Source organism: Brachionichthys hirsutus, unplaced genomic scaffold, assembly GCF_040956055.1.
Source record: "Brachionichthys hirsutus isolate HB-005 unplaced genomic scaffold, CSIRO-AGI_Bhir_v1 contig_176, whole genome shotgun sequence".
NCBI classification, from domain to species: domain Eukaryota; kingdom Metazoa; phylum Chordata; class Actinopteri; order Lophiiformes; family Brachionichthyidae; genus Brachionichthys; species Brachionichthys hirsutus.
Genome location: NW_027180392.1, coordinates 79925 through 94045, shown reverse-complemented (window position 1 = coordinate 94045; position 14121 = coordinate 79925). Strand labels below are relative to the sequence as shown.

General features: G+C 41.1%; 1 protein-coding gene across 1 annotated transcript; it reads right to left on the bottom strand.

Annotated features, from left to right (window-relative positions):
• Positions 1 to 87: 87 nt before the first annotated feature.
• LOC137914521 (tetraspanin-15-like) lies at positions 88 to 12811 on the bottom strand. Its single transcript, XM_068758062.1, has 8 exons — positions 12722 to 12811; positions 9248 to 9433; positions 8411 to 8485; positions 6896 to 6991; positions 2671 to 2787; positions 1461 to 1511; positions 1074 to 1190; positions 88 to 596 (listed from the first exon to the last, which is right to left on the bottom strand). The coding sequence occupies exons 1-8, from the start codon at positions 12809 to 12811 to the stop codon at positions 429 to 431; spliced, it is 900 nt and encodes a 299-aa protein (XP_068614163.1). The 3' UTR covers positions 88 to 428.
• Positions 12812 to 14121: the final 1310 nt, after the last annotated feature.

Sequence of the window (14121 nt, the reverse complement as noted above, 5' to 3'; positions counted from 1 at the left end):
TTGAAAGGCGCCTCTGAATGAAATGTATGAGCATCATTAGAATGACTTCTTTTTGTAAACACCTGTAATTGAATAGGGGAGTCAAGTACAGTAATGGTTTATTTAGTTCATAGAGGAAAACAATGAATACATAAAACAGCATAAAAATGTTCAGTGCTTTAGACCGAGGCCGTGATGAAGATTTGACGAAATTTATGTCAGATAAAATCAGACACATAAGTGGTTGCGTTGGTTTCTGTGTTTATCCCTGAGACGAAATGCAGTGTGTTAACACTTGAATTTCCCAGTAGTCTGGATGTCGATCCAATTCTAACAAAAAACAACAAAGTTTTTCCTCAGTTGAGCACACAGACTAAACCGGCAGTTCAGAAGTGTTTCCACAGCGGCGCCACCTGGATTGACTGGAGCGAAACGGCTTTTTGGCTTCATCAGTCGATGTCTGGCATACAGTTGAACCATTTGGACACACGGCCGTGAGTCTTGGCTGCTCTTTCGTGTTCGTTTGAGTTCAGTAGTCTGTCCCTGTAGTGACTGTACTCACTGATGGCGTCTTCGACGCGAGTGATGTACAGCCAGCTGACTACCACACCAAAAAACTGGGGAGAGAGAGAGAGAGAGAGAGGCAGCAGTTGATGATGTCCTCTAACAATGGTTCTTTTTCCTGACCTCATTCCGGATCAGATCCAGAAGACATATTTCATGATAGTGCATATCGGACCCCTTTATGAATGTGATTTTTGGTGAGTGAACTGAATGCATATTTTAAAAGATATCATTTTTTTTAAGCCTCAATTATAAGTAAATGGGAAAATACAGATCATTGTTATTTTTTTGTATCCAGACCCGGATTGCTCTCAAATTTTGATGGGATCCAAGTCCGACCCAGACGCACTTTCAGATTTATTTTCATAATTTTCATATTTTCATCCAGCAGTTCTTCTGTAATCCTGCTAGACTCCTACAACATTTACATTTGACATATTTTTGTTTCTTGCCTTGGTGCAGGAGGATAGCATAGCAGGCTCTACGTTTGGTCTTAGTGCAGCACACACTGTGTGTGTGTGTGTGTGTACCTGAGGCAGCAGGATCCCTAATAGTATTGCTGCCATAATCTTGTAGTTGTCCATCAGCCAGATGAAGAACGCGTCAGTGCAGCCTCTGATGTGGATCGTATCTATCAAGTCCAGTCGCTATGAAAGACATCGTACTCGTTAGCTCCAGTTTCACTTAGTGGTTACAGTCACAGAGCAGTTTATAAAGTTTTAATCTCATTAGAGTTATTCATGTTGACATTCAGGAATAAATCACACCTCATGACTGAAAGGTTTTTATGCTGACTTCCTCCAAAGATCATTATATGGCCATTACAAGCTTTCTTTGCAGGCAAAAACCAGCACGATTCATATGAAACTAACAACAAGCACTTGAGGTTAAAGAGACAACAGTCTTTAAACTCTTACCTCTTTCTCCAACGCTTTGTACCCACACAAAGTATTGGCTACTTCATTAGGCTGAAGCGTATAGGGAAGCAGAGAAAAGGAAATCAATTTAAAAACAGTGCATATTAAGAAGAAGATCCCTGCGAACGCCTTCAAGAATCAAGACAACGTTTTATGTGCAGTCACCACAATGCAGGGTATTCCGTGTACATTATAGGTAGTGGACATTCAGTCCATTTCAGATCTGCCCCTCATTGTGTTGTTGCCTTTGGGATGAACTCTAAGTGAGTTTGAGAGTTTATGCAGACCAGAATGTACGAAACCAATGGCATCAAATATTAACGAGAGGAAACACGGGACATTTCGGTTTCACAGTAAGTGTTTCACAGTAAGAGAACTTTCACGAGTTTAACTCGACATTAAACTGAGGATCAAACACTGATTTTTTTGAATGATCAAAAAATTAATTTGTATTGTTTTCTTTTTTTATTGTAAACGCTTGGATGTGGGTGTTTAACTTAAGGATCGCCGTTTTGTGAGTTTGTCAAGCACAGCAAAGGCATAATTAACGCAACAATGGTGAGATGCTGTTCAGACATAACTCCACACTAGTGGCCATTATTTCAATCACATGACACACACGTGTGTGTGTGTGTGTGTGTGTGTGTGTTCAGGGCTTCACAGACTCATAAATATAGAGAGCCGGGAATGATTACATGCTTTCACTGTTCTGGCACTTCAGGCAAAGTTCCTCCAACGTATAAATAATCCTGATGGGAGTTTCGCTTTTCCGAGTGACACCTATAACTAGCAGAAATAGAAGCGGCACCTGTGAGCAGGTGGCTTTCTAGCCAAAGGATATCCAGATCATTTAGCATACATTAAAACAGCATGTTACGCTCTATGGTAAAGATAATAACCACGATATAATTAGACTTTTTTTGAGTTCAAAATATAAACATAGCATTGCTGGCTAACGGTATATTGCAAATGAATTGCCTGATCAACTTCCGTAAGTTTCACATTTGACTGTAGTCATTGGGTCAGACCCATAAAAACATACCGGCTTGGAAGGGGTTGATTCTTGATCGTAAAAATGCCGAGCTTCAAATTCAAAAGGATCGTTTCACAATATTTTTCCTCAAGCACTCGGCTGGAAGTGATTTGAGTGTCAACTGTACGTTTTTGCAGGAGCGTGCAAAAAGAAAACGGCAGCAGCAGTGATACCTACCCTGGTGATGATGCAGCAGGTGTAAGGGACCCCACATGCCAGCGGGCCAGGAGCAGAACAGTTGTGGTACATGTTCACCGACCAGTCTTTATACTCTTTACCGCCGCAGCATTGAAACTGTCAAAGATAGGGGAGAGGTCAGAAGAGAGGCGACAGCAGAAATGACAAAAACAGCACAGTACAAGTCCAGTGAATATAATATCATCTTTGTAAAAATAAAAACACTCCACCAGCACACCAGAGCAGCAGCGTTATCTCAGAAACGCATCCAAAGAGTCACGTCAACCCATTTTTCTGTTATTGCCCTCTATTTCACTCAAGCCCTGAATAATTTTGTTTTTTCTATGTAGGAAATGAATTTGCTTGGTTACGTTAAAGGAAGTGAATTGTTATTGGTTAAGGCTCTGAGCTCTTGAGTCAAGCCGAATCGACACTGCTTCTCGTCCCCAACTTCTTTGACTTTGATATTCTTATCCTCATGATGGCGCTACAGCAAACATCAGGGCCAGGCCTGAGGGATATTGGACTTCCCAATTTTAATTAATTTTGTTGCAGGTTATTTGTTGTTCCGTTTTGAGATGTCCTCATTTATTTGTCATAACTGCTGCCAGCTTGAAACACGTCTCCGGGTGGCTAAATCTGATTACGACGTACAAGATGTGTACAAGGCAAAGAAAGTCAGTTCGAGATAGAGTTGGAGCAGAACCTTATCTAATCAGACGCTGTGCTCTGAATAACAGATGGAACTTGAAGGCTTAATGATATTTTTCGGTCAAGGCAGCTCGGCTCATGTTCCCTGCCATATCTTTCATTCATTTATTATCCTTTTCCCGCCTTCCTCCTCAAAATGCAGCTAAAACGTTTTTTAAACGAGTTTCCAGTGACATACAATTTCAAATATCATTAAACCATGAAGTTATATAAAATGGAATTTAAGGCAAAAAACATGACTGAATATTCTCAGCTGGAGCTCCTCTGACGTGGACTGATGCAGAGTGAAAAACTGCACTGTCTGAAAGTTCTAAAGAACTAATGGATGTTGTGTCCTCGAGGTTTAAGAGGAAAAATACCATCCAGATTGTGTGCGAGTAGACCATCCGACTCGGTGCTTTAAATTAACCAATTTTACTGCACTAATTCACAGCACTAAAAAACATTACCCAAAGGTCCCCAGATATCGGCTGCCCAGCTGCCTCAGAGAGCATAAATACTCTATTCACAGTGAAAAAGTCATTTGAGAAGACAATAAAAAAGAATAGATGACAGGGTCAGACACCAATAGATATATAAGACAACAAATAAACAACAAAGATGAATAAATAAAGAAAAATGAGGCTGCTCTTTCCGAAGCAATGTAATGAATATCCTAACACGATGCCAGTCTGCCAGGAAGTTACTCTCTCATCATTGGCTCGACTGACGGACCAGAGCGGAGTTTGTTCAGGACCTGGGTACGACCCTAAACACGTGTCACTGGAAGGGAAAGCAATGGTGATGCGATTCATGTAGAGAACTGTTAGATAGAAGTAAAAAAGAAAAACAGGAAGCACAACATATCATTTTGCTGATTTCAGTTCAGGGGATGTAGCGTTCTCAACAGAGCAACCTCACGGGCAAAAGACTTGACAACAGCAGCGAGACCATGGAGATGGACGCCCCTCCGTCCTCTCAGACATTCCTCATCAGACTAGAGGACATTATAATCCGCTTGTTAAAGTTTTAATCAAATATAACAGACTTAATTCAATATAACTACAGTTTCATGGCTTTTCTTCCATTCCTCTGTGGCTCCCTGACTGATGACCAGCTGCTCGCTGGCAGACCGAGTGACTAACTGGGTGGCAAAGCGGCCAGCTGACTGTTCAAATGAGGTGCTGCAAAATCATGATCTCCCTGCCATCGTCATTACACTCATCGGTGAATCAGTATCGAGACGGAGCGTTCATGAACGCTTAGCGGTTAGCGTTTAAAAGGTTTGAAATGCTCGCTTGTTTTTCCTACAAGTCGAGTCGACTCGATTCAAATCGGAGGCCGCACTACCGACTACATCTTCATGCTGTATATTAATTTCTTCGTCATCAAACACATTTTGGTTTAGACATTTGTATGTGGGCTCCCTGTGTTGTTGACAGCTATTGTGCCCCAATAGACAGAAAGTGTTGTTTTGTCTCCACATTGACATTGTCTCTGATTCTGTGTTTTTTTTTTTATATACCGGATTTGATTGAAAGCTACACTTTTTTTAAACTTGGAAAAGCTTACAGGCGAGTTGTTAAGACCAAAACTCCAGTCATAAATTAAACAAACTTGGCCAATTACTGCGTAAAATTAACGGTGCTTGTCACATCGCCATCGACTGCGACAGGTTGTAATTTGTGTCCTGCCACTTTTCACGCAGTAAAGTAGGCAGGTCTCTTTGTGATCAACTCATCCCTGAAGCAGTTTGAGGTCTGTCTGCAATTTTTTTAATCAGTGAAATGATCTGAAATTGATGCCGAGCTCGGTTTATGGAAAAACGGGTGACTGGAACGATGAAAGAAAGACATGACAGCACAGTGACAACCTGAGGGAGAAAGTGGCACAAGTCCCACGTCTGGTCACTTTTCAGGTCATCAAGCATGAAGGTGTTTCTGAATTCTACGCATCCGCCACTACTGACTGTTCATATTAAATACGATGTGATATTTTTAAAGAACGGTTGTCAAATAGATTTAACTTTTAACCCCATTTGATGTACAGAGCAATCTGCTTTTTTTAAGTAGGGTGGGAATAGTTAAAAAAGTTATAAAAGAAGGAGAAGTGATTAAAATACTGTCGTACCGGTAAATGCTGCGAGCTAAAGCGAATGGCTCGACAGCATGTCTGTCTTATTGTGTTCAGAATAGTGTTGCTGCTTTAATTAGCCTGGAAAGCTGTTAATAGTAAAATAAAACAGCCGTCATGTAAAGATCAAAATAAACATCACATCAAACACAGAAGTGTTTCCGTTTGAAATAATTAATCAGGTAACGCTGACATGTTGTCCGAGTTTGTGTGTGTATCCAAATACTAATACTAAAGTACCATCAGCAGCCTTGTTTAGATTCATAGACAACATGCTGTGTGTGTCACAAAATGTATAAAAATACAGAGACACAAAATATTAGTAGTGGTAGCAGTAACCCTCAGCAGTGGCAAATGTTCCAGCAGGAGAGTCGGTCGTTTTGGACAGGTCTCAACTGGCAAACACGACGGGAGGATTAATCAGCTCAAGGTGTCTCATCGACGGCGAGAGCCCCTCTCCACCCCAACAAGCGTGCCTCATTCCAAAAGGGTCCAATTAAACTGAAGGGGACTTTGAGTATAAATCGTTATCTATCTTGGAAAGGTGGAACCTGGAAAAAGTCACATGAAAGAGCGACGGGTTGTGTCACTGGAGTGACCTCACTCCAGTGACACAACCCTACAACCCTTCCAAAGACGTTGCTGTAGGAGTAGATGTGTAATTTAGTTGAACTAATCAGGCTGGCGTCTATCTGGAACGTATGTGATCCTGAGTTGGCCAAGTTTCAAGAACATAACCCACTGAAAATACATGTCACATTTATAATGCTGTGCACGTGCATTTTTTGTTAAAATATATTTAAAATAGGTGAATACTGCGCCTTAGCGTTCAGTTATATGTACATGAAAAACTGACATTTTTTAGTATTCTGTAAATTATTTGAAAAATGTTAAATATTTCTATGAAATTGATCAAATCTCTGAAAAGAAGCAACAATTCCCACCTGGATGTTCAGACTATTAGATTCAAGATGATAAAATCTCCACAATGAAACGTCTCATCTGGATCAGGTGTTTCAGCCTCAGTTTGTTAATTGCCAAATCCCAATATGAAACTCAATTTGAGCCGCCAATCTTATTATCCGTTCAGAAAGGCGTGAGGCTTGCAGCCTGCAGACAGACGGGCTTGTCCTTCTCTTCCATCAATCATTCGTTTCATTTCAAATTGTGATCAGTCTACTGCCCCCAGATATGACAACCCCATGTGCTTGACAAAAGTCGATAATGAGATCTGTGGCTTCCGGCTGTGTGCCGCGATGACACGGCACTCTTCTGATTGTTTTGGAGGCCACCTGTGATGCCAACAGGTGCGTTGTGTACAGCAGTCCGTTTATAAGACGTCTGAATACTGACACCCATCAGTATTCAGACGTCACAGGAATGATCAGTGGCTTCACCGCACCTTCTTCTGCACAAAGTCCATGATGTTTTTGAAGTCCAGGTCGTCGTAGTAGTTCGTTATTCCTCTTCGGATGTTCTTGTTCAGCAATTCCACCGTCTGTAAGTAATAGAGGGCACTTGATTTACCGGTACTTTATTTGTACATTTGTCTTATTCACAGTTACATTAGACTCAACGCTTCCCTCTTTTTATTGAAGGATAATGAAATGAGAAAATAATTTCTTTTCTCATTACCCTTTAAGACAAGGGAACCTCACCGAACATCTTCCTGCAAGCTCACGTAAAACATGGTATAACCCCAAAAAGAAGAATCCATCTTCATCTATTTATACAAACAAGAAACTGAAGGCTTTTTATAATGAACACATTTCCTTTTGTGCCAACATGTCTTTTCAATCTAAATGTAAATGAGACAGCTATAATATAAAAGTGATTATATTTGATTAAAGTTATCATTAACACAATCTAATGTATGCTCATACTGTGGACAAATATTGTTTTTAATCTCCGTTTATCTTTGAAATCAAACAATATTGAATATAATTTAGATTTTCTTTTGACAAACATTCAAATGCATTCAAATGCCTCACATTATATGAAAATGTTGCTCATTATTATGAGATTAGGTAAATAGATGCATTGATCCCGTTCCCCAGACTGATAGAACGAGTATCTGAGCAGTAAACAGTCCTTATCGCACAAATATGGTTTTCGTCATAAATCAGTGCCTGACTACATTAGCACCAAAATTGTCGACATGAAAACACCATCATTTCTTTAAGTTCCTACACTGTTGACTTTTCCTCTAATAATGTGAGGCGCTTTAATATTTCATGCATCACCAGTTGTAACATGATTATTATGCAAATGAGATGGAAATATAAGCATCACAAAAAGACAAGCGACATTTTTTCCCCCTCTCCTCTGTTGTGTGCATTGCAGTGTCCAATGGTGGCGTCTGGGGAGGAAGAGGAATGAGTTCACATCCGTGTAACATGGATTCATGTTCCTTGTCTTTGTGCTTTCTCATCTTGAGTGGACGTTTATGGGCCTAATGGACAGTTATTTTTTTTTCTTTTAAATGTGAATAATTTTGAGATTGGGAAAATTAAGATTTTCCAACTTTTGAATGGATGATGCCTCCAATGCTTCGACAGATATTAGAGTAATATTCCAGATGAGTCACTGAAAATCCACTTCTCCCACATGACAAATACCGATCATCAAATGTAGCTGAATCTATGCTGAATCAGTTTGGTGTCCGATTTGATGCATCATCAAAGGCTGCTGAGCTTGATCCTGCAGAAAACCTTTATTAAACAAATAATGTTTCTTTAAATAAATATCAAATGGATAATGACACCAATCCAATTTAAAATTCAAGGGGCAAGCATTTAGGGTGAGGAAATCATCGTCTCTGGCATCGCTTTATCTCTAGCAGGATGAAGGACTTCACTGAAAAACGTCCCCATGCCGTCTGTTTAATGACTCCTGATCAATGTGTTGGAGGACTCACCTGGCTGCGGAACACCAGTGCCAGTACTCCTCCCAGCAGCTCCAGGATCAGACATATAGCCAGGGTGTACATGAACTTAGACCAAACACACAGTGAAGAGGAAGAGACATCATCCACCCGTCTTCATAAAGTCAGCAGCAAACTTAAATACGATCCGTGCAGGGTTTTCATCACAGTCGGAAATCTATATCTCCAAAAAGGTTTGCACACAGATAATGTGTACGGTAATCAATATCTCTGGCACCAAAGGCTACATTCAATTGTATTGCTAAATACAATGCATGCATTAAATCCACGTGTGTCACTGGAGCACAAGCGTCCCAATCATTCCTCGGCTGGGCATGTGCATTGCCATAAGAGCTCGCCTGTTTTTATTCTTCCTTTGTCCAACTGGGTGTCTTAAATTCTTCAATTCAATCACCTTTTCTTTGAATATGTTCACTTTTTAGGTGTGAATGAGTACAAGCTCACAATGCCTCATAAAAACGGAATCTATTTCAAAAGAAAAACACTCCAGGGTTGAAATTTGAAATTTTCAAGTATTCCAATGTGTTCCCTAAAAATGTTTGATTAAATTCTCCATATTTGTCTTCTAATTCTATAAGAATCACTAAACTATTGTTCTGTCTGATCGGAACTCTTTGCTCTATATTAAAAGTGCATCTTGAATAAATGGCCGGTAACATCGACTCATTCATTCGGAGGCAGAATTTTATCCAGGTGCTGTAAAACAACAGCGTAAACAAATGCAAATGTTCCAAGAGGATCTCATTACAGAAAACAAAGGCTAAATTGCACATTGATACACACATCCTAAGAATCCCAGCAAGCACTCACCACCTTCAGAAGGGTTAGATTATCCCTCAATGAAGCCAGGACTCCAATCAATGACACAATGAACATTACAATCCCCAGAACGATCAGGATTATGGCTGGGGCCAAGAACACCCCCTCCAGCGTCTTGTAGCGTTGCCTCTCCACCTCAGCATAGATGCCAATGGCCAAGATAAAGGCTCCGATCAGCTGGAAACACAAAGAACTTTGGATGAGTCGATTCACGAGATCCCAAACGAGGCTCCACAATGACACAATAAAGGTCAAAGTGTCAACACAGATGATAAACTATGTCAATGTCTTGTGCTGTGAGCTAATAGGCTAAAAGTAGCATGGCAACAGCAGGTTGAAGCTGCGTTCTGTTCCACGGTGAACTTTGTAGGCGACGCTCCATACTTCCCTCAGGAAAACTGCCCTATCTGAGGCATGGAGTGACGGTTACATTATCCAAATCCGTACATACACCTCCCACCCAAACAAGTTAAACCCCCGTCTTGACATTCTGTTACTCTACATTGGTGACTGAGGGGTTTGTCAGAGGAACAGAAGCTGGACGTTGTGTGACGAGGAACGCAGCGCATCCATTAACACTGGATCCTGTCAGCACAACTTGAGAATCACAAAACGAAAGCAGTCGAGCTGCCGCTGTGTTCCTCAATGGGAAAGGCATTTTGTCTGCAGGTAAAGTAATTCATATGAGCCTTATAGGTGTTAATGAATCTCATCCAGGAATAAGAACGATCGCCTTCATGCCCCTGCCTGCCAGAATGGCAGACTATAAACCGCGTGAATTCCCTCGTGCATCTAAAGTGTTTTGCATCGAACTGAACACACACACTCTCACACACACACACACACACACACACACACACACACACACACACACACACACACACTAAAGAGTTTGATCACAGCACGTTTCATTTGGAAACGCTTCATCTTTGGCAGCTTCGTTGCTAATTACAGTCTCCCTCCTCACGACCTGCCTTCATCCATCCATTAACTATGACCACCTAACCTTTGCAGGGTGGTGGTGGGGGGGGGGGGGGGGGGGGGGCAGCTGACACCAGGCCAAATGAAGACAGAAACCACATCAGAGAAGAGGATGAAGAAGGGAAGAAATGAAAGGATGGTTTTGTTCTAGCAGCCCTCTGCGCCTTCTGAGGTTCCACAAACTGTTTATAAGATGTCCAAGCCGTCCTCTCCTTACAAGTCCCTGCTCGCAGTCTGTTATTGCGTCGTACCATGAGATGATGGTCGTTGCTCCTCCCCCCCCCGCCCCCCCTCGAAACTTACATTCCGTCAAAAGGAGGGCACTCGGAGCAATAAAAGTAGCAACCCTCAGATTTCTTTGTAAAGACGATCGCTTGTCCTCGTCTTTATTAAGAGCACAAAAATCTAATTTGCTCACATCAACAGATCTTAATAGTTGAGATGATACAATAACACAGGCAGTGCTGTGTTTACCAGCGTGCACTTAGTGACAGTGTCAGCGCATCACACCAAGGTTAAGTTGCTTTTTATATATCATATTAAACTTTATTCAAACTTTGCAGGGCTGGTGTGCGCTTGACTTACTTCCTGCTGTGAAGGCAGACCGACACTGCTGAAATGCAAAAGACATCAGGCTACATATATATATATATATAAAAAATCATTCATGAGAATTCAATGTAGAACTGTAACTGTAATTAAACTCACAAGGAACCGGCAGCCGTTTGTTAATTTGCTAGAAATACAATGCCAGTAAAGAGTTTCTGGAATGTCGAGGACTGAAAACTTTCCCACAGAGAACAACACAAATGGAACCATGGATGCTCAGGAATTTTAGCGAGTCAATAGCATCACACTAAATGTGACTTTCCAACTAGCCCTGTCATTTGAACGCAAACTTTGCATTTGCATGAAATGCGACACACGCTCCTAATTCATCTCGGGATGACTTTTAAAATTACACATGACATTTGGGATAATCATCTTGCTGGAACTTTTAATGCTTTGATTTTTGCTTTGCGATTGTCAGCTGCAAAACCTCTCAAGTCATTGTTCTTGTACGGCAAAATTGCTTCCTGCAGTCATCAGGAAATTACTAATCCTCTCCTCGCCATTGTTCATCTGAGATTTGACATTTCTTTTGACTATTTGCAGCCTCAGCGGCTGATCTCCGGGACACGGACATCCTGTCCTGCGGTACAATAAATCTATCCAGCATCGGTAAACATTTGAGAATCGCTTTTGCTTTTAATAAAACAGCACATATAATGCAGATTGTTTGCATTCCGCATTCAACATTCCCGGGAAGATGCAACAACAGGATCTAAACTGCTCTCTATATGTGACTGCATCGTGCTGAGCTAAACCACATTCTTGAGAATGACTCTAACGCGACTGAATCAACAAGCTGTAGGGGTAAAGTGAATATAATTTACGTCTGTTTCGTCTGATTCAAAGTTTAGTTTTAACTTGTATATAATTTTATTAAGATTTAAAAAATGTTACAATACAATAGTATTGAAAAAAAACTCAGTCTAATTTATTTGAAATATCACCCAAATGTGTCACTTTTATTCATTTATACAAGTTCTATTGTTTGCATTTGTAAAAATAAAAGCATTTTAAGTAGTTTTTTTCGGCCTTTTTTGGACTTGAAAATTACCTGAACCGAGCACCTCAAGAAACCGAACCGAAATGACATTTTAGCGTACCGTTACACTCCTAGTAGGAATAGAAATCCTCACTCCACACCTTCATCCAGGTTCACTCCAGAGTTTTACTTTTTATTTTCCTGCCATATGCCCAACAAGCTTTACAAAAATACGAGTTGAGCTTTTGTGAAGTCATGATGAAAGTCGGGGGGGCAATAAAACCTGATGCGAAACACACTGGAAACATTATTAGTGTGGTAGCTCTTCAAGAAAAATAATGTTTAACTAATTTGTTAAAAGATGCCATTATGGAAATCAGGATTTTCCAATAAAGGCAGATCTGAATGATTAGTTTTCATGATGATAGCTAATTACAAAGTGTTGACAGTCTTTCCACATACCTTGTCAGCAGACAAATGAGTAAACAAACCTGGGAAATTAAGTCTAGCAGAGGTAAAAAAAAATAATAATAATAAAAATAACATATGCTGTTTTTATCTTTATACACCTCCCTGTTTAGCCTGCAAGGCTCCAACAGGTGAGTGCAGGCAGGTAAAGGGCGCAGAGGAAGGTGTGGCGGACACAGCAGGTTGATTCGGGTCTCAGCCTGCACCCGCACTACTTTACGCTTTACGCGTTCAACACCTGCCTAAACTCCGGCGGAGGGGTGCGCCGCTTTCTAATAAAATAGTAATAACGTGCTTGTCGTTGCTCCGCGGAGGCCGAGCACAGACGCACCGCCTAGCACACATCCCCGTCCACCACATCTCAGCAGGGCCGTCGGTGCGAGCAAAGCGAGCGCTCCTTCTCAGAACAAGTATACGCGACTCACCCAAAAGACAATGGCGTAGAAGAAAAGCAGGAATTTGAGGAGAACGTAGGAGAATTTGTGACAGTATCGGATGTCGTCGTTGTTTGACATCGTGCCTGGCTCGCGCTGCCGCTGACAACACACACACTTCCGCGTTTTCAGCGTCGCCACACCTGGGCGCGCGCGATGACGTCACGGATGGATGGACGGATGGATGGACGGAGGATGAGAGAAACTGTCTCTGGCAGCAAATGCATTTCTAAAATGAGGTGGTAGTTTTTTTTGTGTTTTTGTTTTTTTTACAGAGGAGCATCACAGAACGACACCATTGTGTAGCAACAATAGGAAAATAGTTTCCAGGCTGTCAGAACAAATTCCTGGAACAGCTGTTTAGGTCTTCTTATACATTTTAATCACAGTTAAATATGGGCTGTGGTGCAATGTGACAGAAAACATTATCAACCTCCAAACCGGATGATCTGGATGTCGTCGTTCAGATTGGTGGAACATCAGGAGTTGTCAATGTCTGTCTGTCTGTCTGTCTTTTAGCAAGATAACTCAAAATGCATATATATATATTACATATATATCTTAATGAAATCTTTTAGGAAATGTTGTGAATTTTACCAGGAACCGACGATTACATTTTGGTGATGACCCAGAAGAGATCCTGGATTTTGGATCACTTTGATTCTTCCTTTGGTTCATTAACAGTGAAATGGAGCTTCAAAATGTGTTCTTCAATATCTCAGTTGATTATTGATCGATATACTTGTGTTGCCAATGAATTTTTATTAGGTGTAAGACATGTACGTCCGTCCATCCATTGCTGCATGGATGGGCAATGATATATTAATTTGAAAACGGCTGAAGGCTCAGGATAACGTGGGGAAATGCGTAATCCCAGCAGGTGTGTGAAGGACAAACAAGTTAGCGCTGCTGTTTTTCCTTTTTAAGTATGCCGGCCCCTGGTGGTGAAGTTCAGAAGAGGGACTATCGGTGCTGGACATCAGTATTTTATTGATAAGGAATTGTGGTAAAGTGGTAAATCAACTACTTAAAGAGAAAACTTGCAATAAATTACTTTGAGTGACACACAGCGGTGCGGCTGTCCAATCATTTCTGAGCTACGTATAAACACGGATGTGCAGATCATATATTTATGCACCTGAATCATACACAATAAAATGCATATTTGCTAACAACATAAATATTTGTTCACATATCACCAACGAGGTGCTTTTGAGGAGACCACGATTCAACAGTAGCTGAACAGAAACGTTTCATTCCCCTCCCATTACCCTCCAGCGTGCCCTTCACCAGGCATGCGAAAGTACACATATGCAGTGGATACTGTACACAACGCAACAGCAAAAAAAAAAAGAGAATGAGTTCAGCTGAACTCAGCAGGATCAACCTCC